Source organism: Pseudophryne corroboree, chromosome 10 (assembly GCF_028390025.1).
Source record: "Pseudophryne corroboree isolate aPseCor3 chromosome 10, aPseCor3.hap2, whole genome shotgun sequence".
In the NCBI taxonomy this organism is placed as follows: domain Eukaryota; kingdom Metazoa; phylum Chordata; class Amphibia; order Anura; family Myobatrachidae; genus Pseudophryne; species Pseudophryne corroboree.
The window spans coordinates 147,870,974-147,887,873 of NC_086453.1; the positions used below are offsets into that span (position 1 = coordinate 147,870,974).

General features: G+C 45.8%; 1 protein-coding gene across 1 annotated transcript in view; it reads right to left on the bottom strand.

Annotated features, from left to right (window-relative positions):
• The window catches only part of LOC134965241 (uncharacterized), an 89,930-nt gene that overhangs the window by 21,235 nt on the left and 51,795 nt on the right, over nt 1-16,900 (bottom strand). Inside the window, exon 8 of the mRNA XM_063941739.1 lies at nt 8,834-8,874. Coding sequence (XP_063797809.1) covers nt 8,834-8,874 — 41 coding nt within the window. The remainder of the gene's footprint in view (nt 1-8,833; nt 8,875-16,900) is intronic.

Genomic DNA, 16,900 nt, shown 5'->3' on the forward strand with positions numbered 1-16,900 from the left:
TAACTACTGACTGGGGGCATAACTACTGGGGGCATTACTACTTTGGTCAACACTACATGGGGCATTACCACTGGGGGCATTACTACTGGGGGCACTACTAATGAGGGCATTGCATAGGGGGCACTTTATTAGGGGCATCACTCCTGGTGACATAAGAGGCACTACTACTGAGGGAATTGTATAAGGGGCACTATTGCTGTGGGCATTATGTGTATTTGTGGTGCTACTACCATGGGCTTTGTGTATAAGGGGCACTAATGTGTGGCGTAATGATAATAAGATTGTGCTACCGTGCGGCATAATTTGAATTAGGGATACTATTGGGTGACCACGCCCCTTTTTGAGACCACACCCCTTTTTGAGGCGCACGCAATCCCCTGATTTCACGTCCGTGGTGGAGGGGGGAAGTGAGTTCCACCACCTATCTAGGACCACTTTAAGCACTGTACATATATATATATATATATATATATATACTGTGTATAATAAGAATTTACTCACCGGTAATTCTATTTCTCGTAGTCCGTAGTGGATGCTGGGAACTCCGTAAGGACCATGGGGAATAGCGGGCTCCGAAGGAGGCTGGGCACTCTAGAAAGATCTTAGACTACCTGGTGTGCACTGGCTCCTCCCACTATGACCCTCCTCCAAGCCTCAGTTAGGATACTGTGCCCGGACGAGCGTACACAATAAGGAAGGATTTTGAATCCCGGGTAAGACTCATACCAGCCACACCAATCACACCGTACAACTCGTGATATGAAACCCAGTTAACAGTATGAAACAACAGAGCCTCTCAACAGATGGCTCAACAATAACCCGATTTAGTTAACAATAACTATTTACAAGTATTGCAGATAAACCGCACTTGGGATGGGCGCCCAGCATCCACTACGGACTACGAGAAATAGAATTACCGGTGAGTAAATTCTTATTTTCTCTGACGTCCTAGTGGATGCTGGGAACTCCGTAAGGACCATGGGGATTATACCAAAGCTCCCAAACGGGCGGGAGAGTGCGGATGACTCTGCAACACCGAATGAGAGAACTCCAGGTCCTCCTCAGCCAGGGTATCAAATTTATAGAATTTTGCAAATGTGTTTGCCCCTGACCAAGTAGCAGCTCGGCAAAGTTGTAAAGCCGAGACCCCTCTGGCAGCCGCCCAAGATGAGCCCACCTTCCTTGTGGAATGGGCATTGACAGATTTTGGCTGTGGCAGGCCTGCCACAGAATGCGCAAGCTGAATTGTACTACAAATCCAACGAGCAATAGTCTGCTTAGAAGCAGGAGCACCCAGCTTGTTGGGCGCATATAGGATAAACAACGAGTCAGATTTTCTGACTCCAGCCGTTCTGGAAACATAAATTTTCAGGGCCCTGACCACGTCTAACAACTTGGAGTCCTCCAAGTCCCTAGTAGCCGCAGGCACCACAATAGGCTGATTCAGGTGAAACGCTGACACCACCTTAGGTAGAAACTGGGGACGAGTCCTCAATTCTGCCCTATCCATATGGAAAATCAGATAAGGGCTTTTACAAGACAAAGCCGCCAATTCTGATACTCGCCTGGCAGAAGCCAAGGCCAATAACATAACCACCTTCCACGTGAGATATTTCAGATCCACGGTTTTTAGTGGTTCAAACCAATGTGATTTTAAGAAACTCAACACCACGTTGAGATCCCAAGGTGCCACAGGAGGCACAAACGGGGGCTGAATATGCAGCACTCCCTTTACAAATGTCTGAACTTCAGGTACTGAAGCTAGTTCTTTCTGAAAGAAAATCGACAGAGCCGAGATCTGTACCTTAATAGAGCCCAGTTTCAGGCCCATATTCACTCCTGCTTGCAGGAAATGCAGAAATCGACCTAGTTGAAATTCCTCTGTTGGGGCCTTTTCGGCCTCACACCATGCAACATATTTCCGCCATATGCGGTGATAATGATTTGCTGTAACTTCTTTCATGGCTTTAATAAGCGTAGGAATGACTTCCTCCGGAATGCCCTTTTCCTTCAGGATCCGGTGTTCAACCGCCATGCCGTTAAACGCAGCCGCGGTAAGTCTTGGAACAGACAGGGCCCCTGCTGTAGCAGGTCTTGTCTGAGTGGCAGAGGCCACGGGTCCTCTGAGATCATCTCTTGAAGTTCTGGGTACCACGCTCTTCTTGGCCAATCCGGAACCACGAGAATTGTGTTTACTCCTCGCTTTCTTATTATTCTCAATACCTTTGGTATGAGCGGCAGAGGAGGGAACACATAAACTGACTGGTACACCCACGGTGTTACCAGAGCGTCCACCGCTATCGCCTGAGGGTCTCTTGACCTGGCGCAATACCTCTCTAGTTTTTAGTTTAGACGGGACGCCATCATGTCCACCTGTGGACGACCCCACTGATTTGCAATCATTTGGAAGACTTCTGGATGAAGTCCCCACTCTCCCGGGTGGAGGTCGTGCCTGCTGAGAAAGTCTGCTTCCCAGTTGTCTACACCCGGAATGAACTCTGCTGACAGTGCTAGTACATGATTTTCCGCCCATCGGAGAATTCTTGTGGCTTCTGCCATTGCCATCCTGCTTCTTGTGCCGCCCTGTCGATTCACATGGGCGACTGCCGTGATGTTGTCTGACTGGATCAGCACCGGCTGGTGTAGGAGCAGGGATTTTGCTTGACTTAGGGCATTGTAGATGGCCCTTAGCTCCAGAATATTTATGTGAAGAGAAGTCTCCTGACTTGACCATAGTCCTTGGAAGTTTCTTCCCTTTGTGACTGCCCCCCAGCCTCGCAGGCTGGCATCCGTGGTCACCAGGACCCAGTCCTGTATGCCGAATCTGCGGCCCTCCAGAAGATGAGCACTCTGCAGCCACCATAGAAGAGACACCCTGGTTCTTGGAGACAGGGTTATCAAGCGATGCATCTGAAGATGCGATCCTGACCACTTGTCCAACAGATCCCACTGAAAAATTCTGGCATGGAACCTGCCGAATGGAATTGCTTCGTAAGAAGCTACCATCTTTCCCAGGACCCGCGTGCAGTGATGCACCGATACCTGTTTTGGTTTCAGGAGGTCTCTGACTAGAGAAGACAACTCCCTGGCTTTCTCCTCCGGGAGAAACACTTTTTTCTGGGCTGTGTCCAGAATCATCCCCAGGAACATTAGACGTGTCGTCGGTACCAGCTGTGACTTTGGAATATTCAGAATCCAGCCGTGCTGGCGCAGCACTTCCTGAGATAGTGCTACTCCCACCAACAACTGTTCCTTGGACCGTGCCTTTATTAGGAGATCGTCCAAGTACGGGATAATTAAAACTCCCTTTCTTCGAAGGAGTATCATCATTTCCGCCATAACCTTGGTAAATACCCTTGGTGCCGTGGAGAGTCCAAACGGCAGCGTCTGGAATTGGTAATGGCAGTCCTGTACCACAAATCTGAGGTACTCCTGGTGAGGATGGTAAATGGGGACATGCAGGTAAGCATCCTTGATGTCCAGGGAAACCATGTAATCCCCCTCGTCCAGGCTTGCAATAACCGCCCTGAGCGATTCCATCTTGAACTTGAATTTTTTTATGTACTTGTTCAAGGATTTCAAATTTAAAATGGGTCTCACCGAACCGTCTGGTTTCGGTACCACAAATAGTGTGGAATAGTAACCCCGACCTCGTTGAAGTAGGGGTACCTTGATTATCACCTGCTGGGAATACAGCTTGTGAATTGCCGCTAGCACCGCCTCCCTGTCTGAGGGAGCAATCGGCAAGGCAGATTTTAGGAACCGGTGGGGTGGAGCCGCCTCGAATTCCAGCTTGTACCCGTGAGATACTACTTGAAGGATCCAGGGATCCACTTGTGAGCGAGCCCACTGATCGCTGAAATTTTTGAGGCGGGCCCCCACCGTACCTGGCTCCGCCTGTGGAGCCCCACCGTCATGCGGCGGACTTAGAAGAAGAAGCGGGGGAGGACTTTTGCTCCTGGGAACCTGCTGTTTGTTGCAGCCTTTTTTCCCTACCTCTGCCCCTAGACAGAAAAGAACCTCCTTTTCCACGCTTGCTTTTCTGTGTCCGAAAGGACTGAACCTGATAAAATGGCGCCTTCTTAGGCTGTGAGGGGACATGGGGTAGAAATGCTGACTTCCCAGACGTTGCTGTGGAAACTAGGTCGGAGAGACCATCCCCAAATAATTCCTCCCCCTTATAAGGCAAAACTTCCATGTGCCTTTTGGAATCTGCATCTCCTGTCCACTGGCGAGTCCATAAGCATCTCCTAGCAGAAATGGACAATGCACTTACTTTAGATGCCAGCCGGCAGATTTCCCTCTGTGCATCTCTCATATACAAGACTGAATCTTTGATATGGTCAATTGTTAGCAGAATCGTGTCTCTGTCTAGTGTGTCAATATTTTCTGACAGTTTATCTGACCACGCAGCGGCAGCACTGCACATCCATGCTGACGCAATAGCTGGTCTAAGTATAATGCCTGAGTGTGTATATACAGACTTCAGGATCGCCTCCTGCTTTCTATCAGCAGGCTCCTTAAGGGCGGCCGTATCCTGTGACGGTAGTGCCACCTTTTTAGACAAACGTGTGAGCGCTTTATCCACCCTAGGGGGTGTTTCCCAGCGTAACCTATCCTCTGGCGGGAAAGGGAACGCCATTAGTAGCTTCTTAGGAATTACTAATTTTTTATCAGGGGAAAGCCACGCTTCTTCACACACCTCATTTAATTCATCTGAAGGGGGGAAAACTACGGGTAGTTTTTTCTCCCCAAACATAATACCCTTTTTTGTGGTACCTGGATGTAAATCAGAAATGTTTAGCACCTCTTTCATTGCTTCAATCATGCAGTGAATGGCCCTGACGGGCATTAGATTCGGTCATCCTCGTCGACACTGGTGTCAGTATCAGTGTCGACATCTACGTTTGCCAGCTGAGATAGCGGGCGTTTTAGAGCCCCTGATGCCCCTTGAGACACCTGGACAGGCACGAGCTGAAGACTCGGCTGTCCCACAGTTGGCATGTCGTCAAATTTCTTATGTAAAGAGTCTATACGTGCACTCATTTCTTTCCATAAGCTCATCCACTCAGGTGTCTGCCCCCCAGGGGGTGACATCCCTGCTAAAGGCATCTGCTCCGCCTCCACATCATTATCCTCATCAAACATGTCGACACAGCCGTACCGACACACCCCACACACACAGGGAATGCTCAAACAGAGGACAGGACCCACAAAAAGCCCTTTGGGGGGACAGAGTAAGAGTATGCCAGCACACACCAGAGCGCTATATATATATAGGGACTAACTGAGTTATGTCCCTAATAGCTGCTTTTCACTAAAATATAATATATATACTGCCAAATTTAATGCCCCCCCCTCTCTTTTCCCTCTTACTGGTACTGTAGATTGCAGGGAAGAGCCAGGGAGCTTCCTTCCAGCGGAGCTGTGAGGGAAAAATGGCGCCAGTGTGCTGAGGAGATAGGCTCCGCCCCTTTTTCGCAGCCTATTCTCCCGCTTTTTATGGACTTCTGGCAGGGGTATTTACCTCATATATAGCCCCTGGGGCTATATATTGAGGTATTTTAGCCAGCCAAGGTGTTTTTATTGCTGCCTCAGGGCGCCCCCCCCCCCCAGCGCCCTGCACCCTCAGTGACCGGAGTGTGAAGTGTGTGAGAGGAGCAATGGCGCACAGCTGCAGTGCTGTGCGCTACCTTGGTGAAGACTGAGTCTTCATGCCGCCGATTTTCCGGACCATCTTCTTGCTTCTGGCTCTGTAAGGGGGACGGCGGCGCGGCTCCGGGACCGAACATCAAGGCTGGGCCTGCGGTCGATCCCTCTGGAGCTAATGGTGTCCAGTAGCCTAAGAAGCCCAATCCGGCTGCAAGCAGGCGAGTTCGCTTCTTCTCCCCTTAGTCCCTCGCTGCAGTGAGCCTGTTGCCAGCAGGTCTCACTGAAAATAAAAAAATCTAAGACTATTACTTTCTAAGAGCTCAGGAGAGCCCCTAGTGTGCATCCAACCTCGGCCGGGCACGAAATCTAACTGAGGCTTGGAGGAGGGTCATAGTGGGAGGAGCCAGTGCACACCAGGTAGTCTAAGATCTTTCTAGAGTGCCCAGCCTCCTTCGGAGCCCGCTATTCCCCATGGTCCTTACGGAGTTCCCAGCATCCACTAGGACGTCAGAGAAATATATATATATATATATATACAGGTACATCAGGCCCTGGCATTTGTACGTTTTCAAAAATTTGGAATGTGTTCCATATATTAAGACTCCTACTGTACGTCAGTGACGTGCGGTGGGGTGAGGCAGAGCCTTTCCTGTCATACTAACGTTTGTACGAGAGTTTTGACATTATAAAGTATATGAAAAATGCAAAGAATATGTTTGAAATATCTTCTTTGTATTATTCTAATAATTTTTATAGCCCAAACTCTGGAGTAAAAAGTCTATGGCAGGTGAGGCAGTGCCTCACCTGCTTATCTTTTCTGCACTTCTCTAATCAAAACTCACCAAATTTCCAGGAGTTTATACTGCTGCACCTGTGTATAATGCCCAGATGTACCCTTTGGCTCATATTGTGTGTGTAAATCTGGCTCTGGTTCTAGCCAGTGCCTCCTTAGCCTTTTAGCTCACTGCACGTCACTGCTGTACGTACATGTAGTGTTAGAGTGCTCAGTCCTTTTGCCATGTGAAACAGTCATATGTTATACCGGTGTCACCATCACCTTCCCCTTCTTTGGCCAGTTACAGAAGAAAAAAAACATTGAAATAGAGTGCTCCGATTAGGTCCCAGCACTGGTACTGTATTTGTCTGATCTAATATCGTATAATCTAATTCCTCTACTCAGCTCTGTCAAAATGCAGTTCTGTTTCTACTTCTTGACTGAAATCCAGCAAAAATTATGTAGCTCCCAGTACAGAACAGGACAGTGATCACTATCAGCTACGTTTGCCTATAAGACAATAGGTTAATGACAGTGCACAGCTTGGATGGGCAACAGGAAGATGAGGGCTGGATGACTGAGCCCTATAGTTTTCAATTAGCTCTTGGGCTCTCTTGGCACCAAGAGCTGGCTTGTACAATTTGCACCAGAGTTTATCAAACTCTGGAGAGGTCTTTTCATGAAGCAGAAAAAAAGTGAGTCAGTGGAGGAGAAATTGTCTATGGCGACCAATCAGTGTTGAGGTAACATTTATAAAGTGCATTCTATAAAATTAAATGCAGCAACTGACTGGACAACTTCTCCACTGGCTCATTTCTCCACACTTTTCACTGCTACATGAATAGACTCCTCTGTCTTTATGGATTTATATTTGGGTGGGTTATATTGTTTCTTTGCAGGGTAAATTCTAGCTGCTTTATTTTTACACTGCAATTTAGATTCTATTTTGAACACACTCTACCCAAATCTAAATCTTTCTGCACGTTACATCTGCCCCATCTGCAGTGCAGCATGGTTTTGCCCAGTTGCATGATAATTGGCTTTGCTTACAAACACGAATCAGACCCAATGTGTGTTGGCAATTTCTGATATAAAATTGGCTCAATGCTGTGTTCATTAAGCAGCAACTGTATTTTTTATAATGTGCTAATGGTAATGGTGGGTATGGCAAATGGCACATGCTTGATGGAGGGGGTATATATGGTCAACTTTGGCTATGTTGCAAAAACAGTACAGTATATCCCACCACAGATCATACCAAATAACCTTTCTCACTTCTATCCAATTTGAATTGAGTTTCTAAATGATCACTGAGCTCCAACATATACAAATATGAAGAATGAAGGTGAACTTCATTGTATATTGTTGTCCTGCCGTTTCACTAAATCTCAGTTACAACGAACTGTTTAATATAACATTATTCACACACTGTATTGCACACAACTGAAGCCACAGCCACATATCTAGGACACTATCAGTTCCTAATACGACAAAAGCAAGTGTGCATGCCTGGCTGTACCCTTACTATATAATTAGGTGACAGAGAGCATGTTGGACACATCTGGTAAAGTTCTGCTTAAGGTACATTTTTGGCCTAGTAATCTATGCATTTTATAAATAGAGTAATATATGTGATGAAAGAGTAGCATGAATTGCTCTTTAATTGGTGTTACCTATATGATTTTAGTGATAATTGACCATTCTACACAAGTTATTGCAGTTGGAAAATAAATGGATGTAGATAATACCAGATTGATAATGGCACTGGTAAGAAGCAGGAATGTGTTCATTACAGACTTTTATACAATTATAATTATATAATTATAATTATAATTGTATACAATTCAGTTTGCTAGTAATGAGAAGACAGGGGAATCTTTTTTCTCAAGCAAAAAACAGGGAATCCTATTTTTGAAAATCTTTGCTTGTCACACCGTGGTAATGATAAGGTGAAACAAATCTGCTACCTGTCGGATTGACACAATTCAAGTCGAGGTTTATATTTCAATCTGTTGTCCATGACAGGCCAAACGGAATCAGTAATTCATGTTATTATGGATACCTGTTTGTGGCCCATTAGGCTTAACCTTTTAATTAATAGTATAATGTTATAGGGCACATTCTTTTGTCTAAACAGCTGAGTTTATTCTTTAAATAGTATAAGACAGTATTAAAATGTTAATTTTTATTGCTTGTATTTATGCTATTATTTCCCCTGGTTCGAATTTACTAATTACCTATTTATCCAGTAAAGTAATGGTGATGGGGGTGTTGAATAGGATGGCTTAAGCACTTGGCATATTGGTTACATCATTATGGCCAGGAGAGCATATTATTGGAAAAATCCTATACATCTGTTTACCTCACTAATGTCTATCTAAAGCCAGAGGTGAGATCTTTACTTACATTTGGTGTCACAATGTTCTTGCTTTTCACAATTGAAGAGTCTGCAAAAAGAAAAGTGCACATTTGAAGCCATTAACTATACTGTCCCAGATGAGAAACAATGTAAAGGATACAAATAAACTTTCTGAAGAGTCTTCGTGGGAGACTTTAGGTTAGACGTGTGATATTGGTGGATAGAGGTCTTAATGCAAACTAATCCACTAATCTATTGACTCAAAAAAAATCTTTGCAAGCATGAATATATATATATATATATATATATATATATATATATATATAAAAAGTAATGATATCTGGCATATTGCAGATAACCTCCCATCTTACACCCCACTCTGTCCGCTCACCACTCGATCCACTGCTAGATCCATCATTTAATACCACCACCCCTCACTGCCTACAAAAAAGGATTTAATACCACCACCCCTCACTGCCTACAAAAAAGGGGGCAGTGGCACTGTGCTAAAGACATCTCTGGGCTAGATATATCGACGACATTATTATTGTTTGGAAAGGAGAACGAAATGAGCTGGAAAACTTCATATGGGAATTTAACGATAATAAAGTGAATTTGGAGTTTACCAGCACAATTAGTGAAGAGTCGATACATTTCCTTGATCTTACAATTTACGTGGAGAATGATAAGCTGGAGACTAAAACATACTGTATATAAAACCCACAGATAGTAACAGCTATCAAAATGTGAACAGTAACCACCACAAAACGTGGATTAAAAACATCCCGGGAGGACAAATGAGGCGCATTAGACGCAATTGTTCAAAAGATATAGATTTTAACATACAAGTGGAGGATCTCATCAGAAATTTTGAAGAGAAAGATTATAATAAACAACATCTATTAGAAATGAAGGAAGTTACAAAGAATCTAGATCGCTCAGAACTCCTGAATTACAAACCAAAAACCCTATGAAGTATGTGCTGTTTATTACTACGTTTTCAGCTCAGAATAATAGGATAGAAGAAAGTATCCAAAAACATTGGCACGTCTTACTATCAGATGAAACCTTAAAAGAGCTACTCCCAGTGAGACCACGTATAGTTTATAGGAGAGCCCATACTCTGAAATCTACGTTGGTTAGAAGTCATCTTAACCCCGAAATAAAGTCGAGAGAAGGAGAGAAAAAGGGTTTCTCCAGGGTGTATGCACGGCTTGTAGAAAAACTAGAATGAATTCTACTATTTAATTATTGAATCTATTCGATCATCTTCAAACGGTACAGATTTCAAGATTAAAGAACGAATAAGCTGTAACAGCACAGGAATCATCTATCTATTATTTTGCCCATGTGGGCTACAATATATAGGTCAGACAAAATGGAAATTACATATTAGAATACAGGAACACCTGTGTAATCAGGGGCGGATCCAGAAGAAAATGATAGGGCGGGCACCATGGAAGGGGCAAGTACATTTGCGTGCGGCTTCGGTGCATGTGAGGTGGCGCTTCTTATACAATGCCCACAGTTGTAGCGCTCATTATGCAATGTCCACTGTACTGGTAGTGCCCCTTATATAGACCACATAGTAGTGGTGCCCCTTATGCAGTGCCCGTATTGCCCCCAGTAGTAATGTTGCCTGTAGTAATGCCCGCAGTCATTTAGTGAGTGTGGCCAATTAAAATGAGACGTGATACACAGACATATGCCCCCAATAGTGCAGTGCCAAATCCACAATTGCACCCACAGTGCCAGATCCACAATTGACCCCACAGTGCCAGATCCACAAATGCCCCCACAGTGCCAGATCCAAAAATGCCCCTAAAGTGCCAGATCCAAAAATGCCCCCACAGTGTCAGGTATACAAATGCCCCCACAGTGCCAGTTAAACAATTGCCCCCACAGTGCCAAGTAAACAATTGCCCCCACAGTTCCAGTTAAACAATTGCCCCCACAGTGCCAGGTATACAATTGCCCTCACAGTGCCAGGTATACAAATGCCCCCACAGCAGGTATACAAATGCCCCCACAGCAGTGCTGCAGCTGCTTACCGCTGCTGCTGCTTCTCTGCCCGGCTCTGAGGGTATCAGGAGGAGAGCCCGGCTATGTCTGGTGCCTGTGGCGGCGGCGTGTAGGACTTCAAACTAGCCGCCGGTTCGTGAGCCAATCAGAGCTTGCGAACCCTCGGCTCCTGATTGGCTGCCGGTCCGCGAGCTCTGATTGGCTCACGAACCAGCGGCTGGTTTGAAGTCCACTACACGCCTCCAGATAGCTGCGCTCTCCTCCTGACAGCTGAGACACGCTGCCGCGGGGGGGGGGGCACAAGTGACAGGGGGGGCACGGGCCCGAGTGCCCCCCCCCCATGGATCCGCCACTGTGTGTAATATAAAAAACAAAAAGAAGGGTCATAGTGTCTCTGCCCATTTTCAAGAAAAACATCAAGGAAATCGACATGTGCTACAATTTGTTGGATTAAAGAAGATTTCCGTACCATGGAGAGGAGGAAAGTTGGAGGAACAACTCATTAAAGAAGAGACCAAACTAATATATCACATGGGCACCCTACTCCAAAGGAGCTTAATGTTGACTTTGACTTAATGCCTTTTTTGCGATGAGCAATAGTACAAAGACGGGATCGATGAAAGGGGTATTATAACTTAACTATTGGGAGTGTATATATTAGATATTAAGTGATGTAGCCAATACACCCTTAGTTCCTGTCATATTTGTATCCCCTCACTGCCTGCCACTCTATCCCACATAGTCCCCCTGTTTTGTTCACTCCAACTCACCGCCCACCCCTTCCTGCCAATGTGCTTACCGCCTTCTCTCTAGCTAGGCAGCAGGCTAGGATCGGTCCCTTTTCCCCAGCAGTGGGAGCCGTTGGCCAGGTGGGACGCGCCATGGCTCCCACTGCACATGCATGTTGCAGACGGAATAGACTTTAGCAAATTGTCATATAGATTAATATTATGGCTGCTTTCTAAAACAGAAAGGTTTCTCAGGCTGTCACCAAGAACCATTGTAACAAATGTATATATATATAAATATATTTTAAATATGACACACAGATACTGTATATAATAAATCAAGACTACAACATACAAATACACAAGATGAACGGTCTCCAAGCGCTGCTATTAAGATCCAAAGTCCATCTGTCCTGATGATCCTCAAAGAAACAACAACAGTGTGACAACGTCTGCTGAGCTCCTCAATATTTCTATTACTGTGGCCCGTGATTTTGTTGAAACTGACCTTTCTTAAAAACAATGTGTTCACATAAAGGTTTCTTTCATCACCTCTTCTATAAACAGCAATGTGATACGTCTAACATCAGACAATTGGAACCCAGTTTACCTTGCGCTATGTGGAGCGGCGATATGCGTACCACAGCGGCTATGAATCAACTTCCGGTATGCGCTCCAAAGTCCGGAAGTGATGCGTTATGAATACTTCCCGGCTCGATATGTTCCATTAGAGCCGTACAGGAAATGACGTCTGCGCTCCAAACACAGGAAGGAGCTCCTCGTAATGAAGATCAGCATGTGAGAGACGTGCAGTACGTGCGGTTTCTATAGCGACGGTGTAAACAAACTGACAAGCCGGGGAAGGAGCAATGACATCATAAACAAAGGGGGAGGATCAGGAAATTTGGACTTATTGAAGATGTGGCCATTATAGTCCAGAAACTGGGATGACAATATATGAGGATTTGGACTATCTGGATTATAACCGGATTTTATGGATTACCAATTATTATGAATTTGTGCTGTTTTAGAATGATTTTTAGTAATAATATGAATCTATGTACCTATTTATGATTAATGCATGGAGGTTTACGTGTACATGTTGTTTGGGGAATATCAACTATGTAGAAAGATGTAATTAGACGTCACTGCAACCCCACTGGATGACACTGTCATGTGATAATGGTTAGTGGGTATAAAAGACTGAGAGGGTCACTTCCATAATTACACCCTGAGGAAGGATTTACATCCGAAACGCGTTGGTGCATTGTAGAAGGACCCCAGGCTTGAACCCTACCGCTTATGTTGATACCCACCTAGATTTATGGTAACTTCTATTTTTTTCGGTGGTGTGACATTAAACCTCTATTCCATCTAAGGGGTGTAAGTGGAAGTGGCCTTGCCTGTCTATAGTGGGTACCTTGTTGTTTTGTTAATTTTTATTATTTTATGCCAAATGTTTGTGGTTAAAATAAACATCAAATTTTAAAATATAAAGAGGACATGGAATTTATCTTTTGAACGTGGAGGAGACCCCTGTGAAAAAAGATACCTTTTGACGCATATAGGGCTTATCAGTAAGGTAAGCTGTGTCATGACTGTGGTTTTGTGAACCCGGTGTTAGTGAAGTCTGTGCGGGCGACTGGAGGATTATATGAATACTACCACTGACCTGGTTTGAGAGTGTTGTGAACTCGGGGTTTCTTCCGGTGACTGGGAAGAGGAACCGCAGCAGAGATGGCCGAATCTAGGTTCTCCTCATGCAGGATTAGGTCGGCAGACAGGAGGCACGTGTGGACGCTGAAGGTCTCCTGAAAGACAGAACTGGAAAGGTGCTGATGAATCAGTGAAGATACCAGGTACAACTGTGCTAAAGTGCACTGTTGCTTGGAGACACTGAGATGCTTGGAGAAACTAAGGTGCTAGGAGGCGCGGAGGCGCTTGGAGACACTGAGGTACTAGGAGGCACGGAAGTGCTTGGACGCACTGAGGTGCTTGGAGGTACTGGGGTGCGTAGAGACACTGGGGTGCGTAGAGACACTGGGGTGCGTAGAGACACTGGGGTGCGTAGAGACACGGAGGTGCTGGAGGCACGAGGTGCTGAGGCACGGGATGCTGAAAGCACAGAGGCACTGGAGGCACGGAAGTGCTTGGACGCACTGAGGTGCTTGGAGGTACTGGGGTGCGTAGAGACACTGGGGTGCGTAGAGACACTGGGGTGCGTAGAGACACGGAGGTGCTGGAGGCACGAGGTGCTGAGGCACGGGATGCTGAAAGCACAGAGGTACTGGAGGCACGGAAGTGCTTGGACGCACTGAGGTGCTTGGAGGTACTGGGGTGCGTAGAGACACTGGGGTGCGAAGAGACACTGGGGTGCGTAGAGACACTTGGGTGCGTAGAGACACTGGGGTGCGTAGAGACACAGAAGCCACAGGGATACGGGAGCTCTGGAGATCACAACTACAACAGCAGTAAAACTGAAACACGACAGCTGTGGTTTTCAGTGGAGAATACGGAATTCAGTACTGTGCCTTTAAGACGAACCACTGCAGCTGTGCCTTTACATCGAGACTCATGGAAATGGTGAAATCAATGGCAACACAAAAGTAAACCAAACGGTAACAAGGGAACAGAGTTTCCACAGGAACTTAGGTACAAAGATTACCTTTAGGGAGCTCAGCTTGAAGACTCACACAAAGCTGTGTGTGACACGAGGAACTGGCCCAGTTTCTAACTCAGCCTCCTGATTTATACTTCCTGGTCCTTGGTGATTGGTGAGCAGGATTAGGTGATGCAGAGAGTCTCAGGCTGGCAGAGGATTGAACAACTCTGGGTCAGGTGAACAGTCACTGTCATGTGACTACTCTAGCCAAGGCTGTGAGGTAGAATGAGGCCTAGCAGGCCGAGAGAACACTGAAGCCTGAACTTCTGCAAAACACAGGATGCTTGCTTTTAGACCTAAAGTTCAGATTACTGAATTCAGCCTCACACAGGAGATCACCACAGGTGGAGCTAATTAACTATTACCTCTCAGGCAGAGAACTCAGGAAAACTCATAGTGCTGACAAGCTGTTTAACTCCGTGAGTGAAAAGACACAGGATCCAGGACAGATGGCAGGGGTAAGTCACCAAATATAAAACCTACAGTCAGGATTGTGACAGTATCCCCCTCTTCAAGGGTGGACTCCGGACACCCATCTTGAATCTTAGAGGAACTTGATGAATAACTTGTACACAAAGCTTCTAAAAAGTGGAAACCAGAGGGTCCAGAAACAAAACTTAAGCTGGATTCTTTAGAAGTCTTCCTGATCTTCATCTTCAGAACAGGTAGACCATCCATCATTGACAAAACTGGAATTTCCTTCATCTGAAAGGACTGAGGAATAAACTGTAGAAGGTTTCTTTCCTAGATTAGTAGTACGAGAGGATTGTGCTTTTGAAGCTAGCACTCCACTAAGGCTTAAATTAATTCTTGTTCTATAGTGAGGACTTTTCATACCGAGACCTGTAGAGTTTTTTGGTAATTCTGGATCCTCTTCATGCGTTAAAGTATAACAGGAACGAATGGGACCTCCCAGGAAAGGAGTAGAATCATGAACTGAATCAAATTCAGAGTCTGAGTCCAAGTCTATTGGAAGATACCAGTCTTCTTTGGGAGTAACTACATCCGTTTTGTAAGCTGCATTAACAAGTTCAGAATAACACAAGGAACTTGGAGTGGAATCAATGGAAACATAACCAACTCTTAAATCAACAGGCTGTTGTCTTTGTACAGTTTCCCAATTCTTGGCATCACTGAAATTATTAAGGTATTGTTTCATCAAGGCATTATCTTGCTCAGAAAGCGAGGAGTCAAAAAACGGAGCATTGGCTGAATGTTCAGAAGACTGAGTGGAGGATGAAATTGGACTCAAGGAAACAGATGTCACTGAAACATTAGACTGAGGTACACATTCAGACATTAGGTCAATAGCCTTGGTATTTTTTTTGACTTTAGATGCTACAGCAGAATTATCCCGACATTGATGAGAAAATATCCTTTCTGAAGTTGCCTCACTGGAATCCTCAAATGAGACTGAAAAGTCACTTGAAATCTCATTCTGGATGGTGATGCTAGTAATTTCCCCTGAAGCTGCGACACTCGCGTCTGCGACTGAGGCAAATGACTCTGATGACTGGATTGAGAAAGCAACATCAGTATCCTTCTCAGCAATATTAGTCTGATGTCCTTTATCCGAATCAGCAGATGGAACATTAGGTTGCTTAGACAAGCTTAGGGACAAAGCTGAGAAAACTGTACTCAGATCGGTATCCGGCTCTGTAGCACATTCAGACTTTAAGTGAGTAGCCTTGGGAATTTTCTTGACTTTGGTGGCTACAGCAGATTTATTCTGACATTGATGAGAAGATGTATTAGATTTCCCTGCAAAAGTTGTGGACTCAAAGCTGGAAGACGAGGAAACAGAATCAGAGACAGACTGAAGTCTAATTTTAGAACTAGATGGTGGAAGTCCTTTACTGGGACCAACTGACAAAAGTTCTTTACTCGGACCAATGCTTGGAATCGGTTTGAGTCCAGATGAGTTTGAACAGACTGAAACTGGAGAAATCTCTGGCTGGACGAGTAGGACTGGATTGGATCAGAGGATACTTGAATTGGCTGGAGCCAAAGGAGACTGACCAGGCTGGTCCTGGAGTATTGCTGGACTGGCAGGAGCCCCCTCTTCACGGGGCTGGGCTGAGGCAAGAGCCCCCACTTCACGGGGCTGGGCTGAGGCAAGAGCCCCCACTTCACGGGGCTGGGCTGAGGCAAGAGCCCCCACTTCACGGGGCTGGGCAGCACTCTGTAGACTCTCTGGCTGGGCAGCACTCTGTAGACTCTCTGGCTGGGCAGCACTCTGTAGACTCTCTGGGGCTGGACCCTTTGAACCCCTCACAGGGGCTGGAGATACGGACGCCCCTCCTGGGGCTGGACACTCTGAAGACGCCCCTCCTGGGGCTAGACACTCTGAAGACGCCCCTCCTGGGGCTGGACACTCTGAAGACGCCCCTCCTGGGGCTGGACACTCTGAAGACGCCCCTCCTGGGGCTGGACACTCTGAAGACGCCCCTCCTTGGGCTGGACACTCTGAAGACGCCCCTCCTGGGGCTGAAGACACGGACGCCCCTCCTTGGGCTGAAGACACGGACTCCTCTGTGACTCTAAATGGCTTAAACATTCTTCTCTGGACACCCAACTTGGGATAAGGTCTTTTAATCACCGGATCCCAGTCATAAATTTGAGTCTCTTTCAGAGTAGCCATCTTGATACCCCCGTCAGCAGTAGCAGGATCGGCTACTGTGGATGACTTGTAGACATGAGCA